Source organism: Pinus tabuliformis, chromosome 6 (genome assembly GCF_031772625.1).
Source record: "Pinus tabuliformis cultivar Carrire ecotype Pingquan chromosome 6, CPIR1, whole genome shotgun sequence".
Taxonomy (NCBI): Eukaryota; Viridiplantae; Streptophyta; class Pinopsida; order Pinales; family Pinaceae; genus Pinus; species Pinus tabuliformis.
This window is the reverse complement of record NC_142292.1, coordinates 1,768,784,289-1,768,796,107: the sequence shown is the minus strand read 5'-3', so window position 1 is coordinate 1,768,796,107 and position 11,819 is coordinate 1,768,784,289. Positions and strand designations below refer to the sequence as shown.

General features: G+C 31.3%; 1 protein-coding gene across 1 annotated transcript; it reads right to left on the bottom strand.

Annotated features, from left to right (window-relative positions):
- Positions 1–4,472: 4,472 nt before the first annotated feature.
- LOC149266030 (TMV resistance protein N-like) lies at positions 4,473–8,969 on the bottom strand. The gene is made up of 4 exons (XM_089406886.1): positions 8,203–8,969; positions 6,757–7,855; positions 6,297–6,647; positions 4,473–6,191 (listed from the first exon to the last, which is right to left on the bottom strand). Exons 1-4 carry the CDS (start codon positions 8,751–8,753, stop codon positions 4,473–4,475), a joined length of 3,720 nt encoding a protein of 1,239 aa, XP_089263012.1. The 5' UTR covers positions 8,754–8,969.
- Positions 8,970–11,819: the final 2,850 nt, after the last annotated feature.

Here is an 11,819-nt window from a genome sequence, read left to right as displayed (position 1 = left end):
CATATACTATATGTAATTTTTCAATATTAATGAAAGATTACGATTTTTCCTTGGGAATATATATATATATATATATATATATATATATATATATATATATATAACTTTTATCTACCAAAAAAATGTTTAATTATATTAAAAAAATTAATAAAAAAAAGTTAAACAAATATTCATATAACTTATTTTACAATTTTATTATTGTTTGGAGTACATACAACACATCATGACATTAAAATATTTTATTAAACTAGGTCGCAGGAAGGCTAGCTATGCGGCCTTGTTTACATAGTAATTTGTAAATTGATATCTATTTCATCTTTCATCATACCATAAAAAAAAATCTAAAAAACAATTGCCAAAGAAATAATATATTCAATATTAAGCAAAAATGTTACTAATAGATATTCATTTTACTTACATTGAAACATAATTCCTAAATTTTATTTGATTTCTTAAAACAAAATTTATTTAATTTTATTTGATTTCTTAATATAATGTTAATAGCACAAAAAGTAATTATTAAAAAATAAGAAATATAATATCACATATAAATGTCATTATTGGATATTTATTCTCACATAATTCATTGAATCTTATTTGATTTCTTAATATATAGTAAATAACACAAAAAGTAATTGCTATATTGGAATAAGAAATTTAATATTGCAAAGAAATGTCATTAATGAATGTTTATTTTCTTTAATTTTATTTATTTTTGTTTTATGATAGGTGGTCCTCTTTTATGGTTATAGCCACTTTTATTTATTGTTTCTTCTCCAATAGCTTCAGAATTCAATATTAGAAAACATATGTCCAATATTACAAAGAAATATAGTTAATGGATGTTCATTTTCTTTAATCTTATTATACATGCATTTTTACATTGATTAGCTATTGGTTGTGTTTGACCAAAAAAAATTATGCCTCCTTCATAGTTTAATATTACCAAATGAATTTTATTATGTTTTCACATTATTTAAATTTATTTATTTAAAATCTAATTAGTTCAATTCTTATAACTCTTATTTTGTAAATATTACTTATGTACAAATATAATTAATAAAAAAACTATTATACAACCTAGTGCCCAACCTTCATGCTATAATGAGAATACCAGTGGTCAGTTGCAGCGTTGTCCTCCGCTTTCGCAAAATAAAACAAATTAATGAAGCTCTAATCATCATCGACAACATAATAAAAGGCTCCCTTATAATTCATCACCAGACAAAGAATACACCACCGCCCATTGGCTTTTACAAGTACTAAACATTATATCAAAACACGTCATCGCTTTTCTTCCTGCATATCAGATCTCTGTTGTCTTCACCAACTGTGGGCGGTGAGAAAGTGCAAGGCCATGGGAACCAACCACATAGAATTTAAATTAAGTAGTTCAAATATTTTGCAGTCATTAGTTTGACTGATCCTTCGTTGAGTTCCCGTTTAGTGTATATTATGCATAAAAAATGGTTTGATGATCATTCTTTCAAATTTTCTATGACATCAATATTATGTTTAATGGTCAATGAAATCTTCCCTTGGGTCTCCCTTAATGACAATACTAAAATTGAGGAAGAGTTAGTTGAACACTCTTAGTGCACCCACATAATGAAAATATTATGGTCAAGGACCTAGGATATTGGTTAAAAAGAATATCTTCCCCTAAATAACCCTTCCCTATGACCCCTTAGATTATATTATTATGCCTAACAAAGGGTTATTAGTTAACATATCCCCATTCATCATCTTGATAGAAATACTATGTGTGAGGAAGGGTCGATCAACCCATCCAGTCGATATTCTATGACATGAATACCTTCCTTGAGAAAAGTTTAGTCAGCCCTTCTTTATGTTTCCCCTTCATCAAAATAATATGATGAATCTTTGTGATAAGTATAGAAACTCTAGAAGAAGAGAGCATATCTCTATAATGGCTATGGAAGCTTGAAAAGGCATTAAGAGAATTTTGAGGTCAAAAAAGTGTCTGAAAACACATTTTTTACATGCATTTTCAAAAATAAAATTGTGGGTCTACTAAAAAATATGCGAAGTAGGTACTGGTAGGATGCACTTGACATTTGAGTAAACTTATAAAGAGATAAATTGAAAATATGATTTAAAAAAAAAAAAATCTCTCTTTTTCTTTAAAAGTTCATAACTCTTATTCTATTATTTAAATTGTTAATTTATTATTTCCTTTGGGAGACCCATTAGACCTCAAAATTCCCTTAATGGAACACAATGGTTTCCATTTAATAGCCATATAGGTTCAAAAAAAAACATATCCATATAATAAATTTGGAAACCTAAAAAATGAGAGAACATATATAGGTTCAAAAAAAGAGAGAACATATCCATATAATAAATTTGGAAACATAAAAAATGAGAGAACATATCCCTCATGACAGCTAAGGAAGCTAGCTTTGATATCAACTAATACAAAAATAACTAGTTTAAGCGATTGAAAAACTAAGAAATTATTATTAGATTTTTAATAATTCATCAGTTTACTTATGAAATCACAATCTTTATGTCTCCTCTATTATTATTAGTCATCACTTTGATTATTACTTTGCATTAGTTATATAAATATTTACCTATTTGCTAATTTATAGTATAGAAATATTTTTTATTATTTTTGTAATATATTCAAATTCTATTTTGATATCAATTTATTGGTGGATAGAATGGTGACTACTAAATTGGAAACAATAATTAGAAAACAATCAAACTTAAAGAGGAAAAACAAGGCCTATAGAAACTTTGAATTGACAGTGAATAGATGTATTGTTAAGGCACTCTATGCTCAAAAGTCACTAGTTCAAATCCCTTGGGTGTCCACTCATTTTTCAATTGTTTTTTTCTTAAAACTAATTATTTGAAAAGTTTTTGACAACATTATATACATGCACTATTTTTTTTACAACATTATCTATTCACATGCCCTTGATTTAGAAAGGATTTAAATCTCTTTTATTTTTACAATAGACTATTTAATCCCTCTTTATAATAATTATGAATAAATAATTACTTTTAAACGAAATATACTTAATCGATTGAGTATTCATCGTACTTTTTCTAACTTAACATATATATATATATATATATATATATATATATATATATATATAATTTTCTAGTTCTTTACTTAATCTTCTCTTGATTTAAAAGTTTTCATTAAAATTTATTCATTTTAATCATTTTTAACTTATTTGATTTGATAACATTAAATTGTAAAATACTATTTCTATGAGTTTTATAAGTTACCTATTTCTTAAAAAGTGGCTCCACATTAATGAACCAACTTAAGTGACTAAGTAATGACAATAATAAAACCTTTGTTTCAAACTAATCAACTTATTTGTTTTATAACATAAAAAAAACTATTAATGAGAAAATAATTTTCAATTAAAAAATAAACTAGTTTCTTGTGATTAAACTAGTGTTTATTCACATTATCATTAATAAATAAATAATTTACAATTAAAACTTAAACTATTTTCATCTTATAAAAATTGAGCATGATGACGGCCTTATATAAAGTCTTTTCAAAAAAATAAAATTTTAACATAAAATTAAAATTATGTAAAGATTTGATTATTAAAATATGTCTCTCTTCAAACTTGAACTCAATTTTTTGTAAAAATACATGTTTTTAATCATTAAACTTGCAAATTAGTCATAAATTAAATGTTTAGTAAACACAAATAGATATCAATCCATGATAAAAATCAAAACACTTAAGCCATTATACATCACACATTGCCAATTTTAAAAATATATATATAAAAAATAACTTCGTTATAGTTTTATTTTAAATTATTTATTATTAATTATAAAAATAATGAATATATGAATTAAATCTATATGCGTTTTAAAATACATGTAACAATATTCTTAACCATAAAATTTTTTAATTTATAAATAGTTTTTTTAGAATACCATAGTTTATCAATACCATGTTTAATATAATATTTATTAATATGATATCTTTTTAATTAATTAATTTAAACTAAATCAATTAAATGAATATAACTAATTTATAGATAAAAACTTAGCCCTTGGTCTATGAATACTACAGCAAATTTTACAGAAATTAAATTTCTATCATCCTCTTAATAATTACCCATACTTAAATTAAAATTATAAAAAACTTATTATAATTATTAAAAAAATACTATAAATAATAATTATTATTATTTAATATTATTTAAAAAAAAAACCTACAACCTTAACATTAACCCGTATAAGCCACGTTCTTTAATGCTATTCACACGAAGTGTTCGAATGGTTGGAGTTTTGAAGTTTTGCCATCTATCTAGTATCAACAACGTGTCTTCCACGACAAATTAAAATCTAACAACTAAATTAAATGAACCCAATACTAAGCCACTTACTACCAACCAAGGTCACGAAAACAAAGAGAAAAATGCAGTAAGTCTTAACATAAAATATTAAAATATACCATGGTCTTAATTTGACATGCTCTTCATTTTTTTTGTTTTTCTATCCCCCTCACACTCTCTCGCTCCACAAATCGCCGACCACAGCCTCTTCACTTTGCTTTCTTTTACATATATGAAATTTTTCTTCAATCGTTGGCGCAACTGGTCCAGTACTCGCCCGCGCCACTGCAGTTTGGGACAGTACCTTACACTAAGTATTTCCAAGGACATTAAATGTTCCACACCTCGCAGCTCTTCTATCTCATGGCATTCTCGGACAGATAATTCTCGAAGCGTTCTGAACTGCTCCAACCCTTGCATGCACTTGAACCTGGGACATCGAATAACCCACAAATACCATAAATTTTCCAAAGCTGGCAACTCTTCTATCTCAGCGAGATCTTCAACATGTAGTACTTCAAGCTTTGTGACGTGTTCCAACCCTTGTATGGTCTTTAGTTTACTACATCCAGAGACTTCCAACCACCGCAAAGATGTCAAATGTTCCAGAGCTGTCAACACTTCTATCTCATCACAATCAATAACATATAGTCCTCTAAGTTTTGGGAGGTGTTCCAACCCTTGTATGCTCTTGAGTTTGCTACATCTATTCACATACAAGTGCTCCAAAGATGATGTCCACGTTTCAAGACTGGTGAGCTCCTCTACATTTTCAAAATCATAGATACCACAAAGCCTTCCTATCTGCCTCAATTCCTTACAGTCAAACAAGTGAAGTATTTTAAGGTTTCGGCAAACTCCTCCAGGAAAGCTTACCTCCCTTATCTGTACTCTAACCAGTTCAAATTTCCGGAGCCTCTCCAAACCAAAGATACATTTGCCATTGGAGTCGTCCAATTCATTCAACGCTGCCACTGTTTCTATTTCTCGTTCTGCTGTTTTAAATGGAAGTTCGCCCAATGGACAATCTTCTATGAGAAAGTATTCGAGATTGTTTAGCAGGAGAACATCCTGTGGTAACTTTTGTATCCCACAAGAAACCAAACTCAACCGTGTCAGTTGAGTCAACCGTCCAAAAGTATCCGGCAAGCATTTCAATCGCGGGCAATTGCTCACCCGCAAATCCTTCAAGCTATTGACGGAACCGAGGCAAGATGGCAGCACTTCCAACAAATGGTCCCCTAAATGCAGAACCTCCAAGTTGAATAGATCTCCAATACCGCTTGGCAATTCTTTTAACTCGGCATCCAACAAATATAATTTTTCCAGGAATCGTTGATGTGCGACCTGGGGAGGCAATTCTTTCACCTCGGAACAACATGAAAGATCCAAGAATTCCAGCGTGGTAATATTTCCAAGTGTCTCTTTGGAAATGGTCACATTCCTACATTCCTTCAAAGAGAGACGTTTGAGCCGAGTCAAATTCCCAAAAGAATTTGGCAGCATCGCCAGGCGGGAACAATAACACAAATCGATGGACTGGAGGTTTGGTAGCTTTCCAATGGAATCAGGCAGCATCTCTAAACTGGTAGCATAAGACAAATCGATGTGCTGAAGATTTGTTAGCTTTCCCAGGGAATCAGGCAACGATCTCATTCTTGTGAAATGTCTTAAGACCAAGTATGTCAAAGAGTGCATATAACAAAATTCCTCTCGCAAAGTTTTGAGTTGGACAGTCCCATCATAATCCACAACAATCTTTTCAAGGTACTTCAGTTGTCCTACGGACTTTGGAAAATCTGAAACGGGAGAGTAGATGTTTAACTCTCGCAACTGGAGAGGCGGCTGCAATGTACACATTTCCACTGTAAGAAAGATTTCGAGATGATTCTCATCTACAAACAAATTGAGATTGAAATAAAAGAAGTATAAACACGCAAAATTGCGTACCTGAGATTCCTGTTGCCACAAGGTTTTCAATCTGCTTCCTCTCACTTCTAAAACTCTTAAATTTTCCAGGGGAACCCAAGAAGGCAGGGAAGAATAGGGGCATTTATACCAGCGGAGCCATATGAGATGTGGTGACCGCACCCTCCTCAATATAGCTTCTACATAATAATCTTCACTTGCAAGAATTCGCAAACCATGATAACGATCTGTATTGAACAGTGCCCGCTTACAGTTTCCCAACAGCTCCTGAATACACCTTTTGTACCATGACATTTCTGAACGGACACCGAATCCATAATGAAAACCGTCTACACGATGAACCGTCGAAATCCCGCGAACTTCGGTTGTGACCTATTCAATCATAAAAATAAAAGATAGATAGTATCCAGGGCACAGATCTTGCGTTGAACAAAACAACTTTAAAAATTTTGAACCAAAGAGGAATGTTTGAATCACTTACAGACCACGACGATTCTTCAAATAACTTATCAACATTGTTATTGTTGGTGGCGTGACACCAAAGACGATGGGGCATTGATCTTTCCGCAGCAGTATATCTTCCCATATCTCTAACCTGATCATGCATTTTTATCCGCTTTCCGCTGTCCAGTTCCAGAAGACACTTGCTCTCTAAATTTGAAATCCCCACCGCTCCCCATATTCTTTTTGCTGTATCCATATCTTCTCCTATAGAAAAGCAGGCCATATCTAAGAATATTTGCCGGTACTCTTGGTCGAGTGAATTATAACTAATTTTGAGCGTTTCCCGTATGTCCGCGGGTGGTATCTTGTGAAAATCATTCAATAGATCTTTCCAATATGTGTCATCTCTTCCACAAAGAAGAGCCCCAGTAACTTTCAATGACAACGGCAATCCATCACAGGCCCTTACAAACCGTTCCACCAGATGTATAAATCCTGGTGGTGGATGTGGCTGATTGAAAGCATATGAGCAGAACAACTCTTGGGAGTGTGCTCCATTCATCCCGGTGAGCTTATAAATTGATGAATCTGCTATTTCTGAACATAGGAGAGCATGCTTGTCCCGAGAGGTAACTAGTATCAAGCTATTGGAAGTAAGAACATCCCTAATTGGTAAGAATGCATCCAATTGATCGGCCTTCTCTACATTATCTAAAACTATCATTGCATTATAACAAGCTAGGTAACGTTTAAGGATTATCACACCTTGGTCCACAATTTCAATTTTAATATCCCTGTGTGTCAAGTCCTTAATGAGCTTCATTTGCAAATCAACCAGAGATTTTCTAGCTGCAGTTTCACTAATATCAGATAAAAAAGAGGATCCATCATACTCAGAGCACCTACGGTTGAAGATCTGTTTCACCAAAGTGGTTTTCCCAATACCACCAACACCTACAATTCCCACAACCCTGGCCTGGACGTCACGCTCCTGCCCCTGCTGCGACAGCACTGTACTTTCAAAGTCTTGTAGCTTATCATCCAAACCAGTTGGATATCTAGCCACAAAAAGTGGTGTTTTTGGACCTTTTTTCAATACGTTTCGCACAACTTCGTCCATGAGCTCCTGCTCGTTCCTGGATGAATAACCAATGAGAAACGCAGGAGTAAATATGAAGTGTTGGTAGAGGAATAAGGATAACAACCACACCTCTAAGAACAACACATATGCACTATGATTTATTCTGAAAAACCACATGGTGGAAACATCAGAACATCTCCAGAACTTGTGAGATGGAAAATCCCCAAATTTGGTCACATGTAATAGGATATACTCAATACCACAGGTCTGTCACTGATTCAAAGTACCCGAAACTACAACTGTTAACCTAATAACTTTAGCTCCTTCACTTAATCAAATTTAATTAATATCAAATACCAATCAAGGAACTAAAACGGACACGAAATAGTTAAAAATGTTTACCCATTAAAGCCCTTCAGTTCGCAACCCTTCAGATTTGCGACATGAGAAAGAGCAGCTCTCCAGCCTTGAATGGTAGCGGAGTCGTGGCGTGGCTTCTCTCCATTAGTTTGAGGGTCGCTGCTTGTCTTCTGCTCGAGTTTTTTCAGGGCTTCAGCGTATGCTCCTTTTTTGTCGTTCCACCTGACCTCAGAAGGCTCGACATTGAAAAATATTGGAACAATGGGAGCCCCGGACTTGAGCATAAGGACTAGTTCGTCGAGGCACCATGTCGATTCCGCATAAGTCGGAGAAAAAATCGCAATGTGCACAGAAGCCACTCGAATAGCGGCTTCGATTTGAGACTTGATGTTGTGTCCGGCCTGCAGTTCAGGCCTGTCAAGAAACGGCCACAATCCATGTTCACGAAGGCGCTTGTCGAGATGGCTAACGAAGGTGTTTTTAACATCGGGTCCCCGATGATTGATGAAAACATCATATCGGGGACAAGAGGTGGAGGCAGAAGACGATGAAGCATCGCCCTTCTGTTGCGGTGGGGTGGATAGGTTTGCCATTGCAGAAGGCGGAATGGGATGAATGGATGGACTGAAAATAAGAAGAACCGCTGACACAATGAATAAGATGAATAGGTGAGGCGGTTATTCAAAACTGGAAGCAAGAAGCTGCAGCCGAACCCGAACCCCTTTTGGCCAAACGAGTATTGTATCTCACTATGGGTGGAAAGGATGTGCTGTATCTCAACCAGTATTGTAATGTTATTTTACAACCCCCAAAAAAACGAGTAAGGTAACAGGTAACAAGTTTCTTGCATGGAACATTATGAAAACTCTTTTTCTTGCTTGACACATTCCAGCAGGTTTCTTGATTGAAATATTCCAAACCTACCTTTCACTTTTGTCACGGGAAACGACGGAATGTGCATACGTGTTAGAGGCATTATTATAAACAAATTTATTGTTGATTGTTCTTGGTTCATGATGGCATTATTATAACGTGCATGGGTAATGCTGGTTATATATAAAAGTTGTAAATTATTTTATAATTTTTTAGTTATTTATGTTTGAAATTTGCGAGATATTTTGTGATACAATAAATTTAAATTTAAAAATTTATATATTTTAAGAGTTTTAAAAGTTTTTTTTTAATTACAGTAATTTATTTAAATGATAGCTGAATTTATTTAAGTAGTCAAAAATATATTTTAACTAATTAAAAATTTTGATATCTTAGTTAATTTTGAGAAAACAAATCAAAATGTAAAAAATAAATCTGTATCACTATAAAATAATTATAATAAATAATAATTCAGTATAATTAATTATTATAGTGTTTAATAATTTATTTAATTAATTTAACATAATTTTTAAGAAGTTGTTTAATTATTTAATGTTTTGATTTTTTTAGTCAAAATTGAAGATATAATTTTGTTATAGATTATAATTTTTTATTGTTTAAAATAAATTTTTAAATAAATAAATATACTCAATACTCTAAGACATTTTTGAAGCACTATACTAGTGTAGTGTAGATGATGCAATTAAAACTTACAATTCCAACAATTACTTTGAACAAATTTAATAAAAAAATATACCAAAAAAATAAATGTATGTTGTATTTCGTTCAAGGTGGCTTCCTAAGCAAGCATGTCTTCGTTTATTGTTTAACCTAACCACGCTTACGCTACAAAAGTACACAACCTTGTGATTGTAGTCGGCACATTTTAATGTGTCACTTCTTTTTAAGTTTTGGTAAATCATAAATCATATACAAAATTCATAAATATGTTTGATAATGTAGTTTCAATAATTAAATAATTTAAATTTTACAAAATAATTTTTAATAAATTCTAATCATCTATTTTTTTATTATAAATTATATTTTTAATAATCATAATATTATAATAATTTAATAATGATATTTTCATGAAGAAAAGACTCAATAATAATAATTAATGTAATTATATAATTTTAATAACTTATTTTACTAATATATTACTAATATATTTTCAATATAATATAATATTGTTTATTTTTAGTGTTAAAGCTATATTAATATAGCTTTTGATATTATTAAATTTAAAGTTTTGTTAGGTTCTATTTTGCACAAAAATAAATATTTTTTCAAAATCTTAACATAATCAATTCTACTTTTATTGATGAGATTTATGTAGCGTAAATCAATGGGGTCATAACTATAGTATAACATGGTTAACATGTTCAATCATATTCAACCATGGTTATTCATGGTTCACATGAGAAACACAATCAACAATAGTCAACATGGTCAACCATATACATCTATAGTTACATGTTGGCACCGATGGCCAAACAAGCCCAATAATGGTCAAACTATACAATGGTCAATCCACCTCAATAATGACCAATCAAACTCAACAATGTTCAATCATTATCAACTATAGTCAATATTGTTAACCATATTTGTCTATAGTTAAACATCAACCACTATACTCAACCACATTAGCCCATAGTCACCCATGGCTAGCCATGTTCATCCATAATCAACCATGGTTGACCATAATTAACCATGGTCAAATAAACTCAATCATGGTTAATCATGGGCAACAACACAACCATATTCATCCATCCTTAAACCACCTCAACAATGGTTAACCATGGATACAATGCTCCTCTATGGTTATCATGGACAACCATATTCATATATAGTTAAATATTGACAACAATGAATAACCGAGAGACTTTTAAATCATAAATGACTAATTTACATCTATTTCTTATAAATAGTTGAAAACTTTTTAGACAACTTCTCAAAACCATTATAGATGATATACATGTTATAAGTTTATCAATATGTTACATACTAAAACTGAATCTTGTTTTTTACTTTATTCACCTATGTTTAAACTAAGCGGCAGGGAGTAGCTACCATGTAGAACTTGTTTATAATGAAACATGATTCACTAATTCTTTTTTTTTTATTTCTTAAAACACAATTCACTATATTTTATTTTATTTCTTAATATATAGTAAATAGCACAAAAAACAATTGTTGAAGGAGTCAGAAATCCAATATCACACATAAATATCATTATTAGATGTTCATTCTAACATAATTCATTGAAACTTATTTGATTTCTTAATATATAGTTAATAACACAAAAAAAAGTTGTCAATATTGAAGTAAGAAATCCAATATTACAAAAAAATGCCATTAATGGATGTTCATTTTCTTTAATCTTATTTATTTTTGTTTTATGATAGGTGGTCCTCTTTTATGGTTATGACCACTTCTATTTATTGTTTCTTCTCCAATAGAGTAAGAATCCAATATTATAAAACATAAATCCAATACTACAAAGAAATGTCATTAATGGATGTTCATTTTATGACAAGTCATTTAATGACAAGTGGTCCTATTCTATGGTTATGATAGATGGTCCTCTTTTAGGGTTATGGTTGTTTCTATTTATTATTTCTTGTAGTTATCATAACAATGCCATGGTGGATTAGGATCAATGGAATATTAAGAGAGAAAATAGATGAAATAAGGGATCAAGGCAACATTTTAACCTATCCTACATTCAAGATATAGCACTGTAATGAATATGGAAGCATTTCAGGCTTGTGACTAGATTAAGTTTC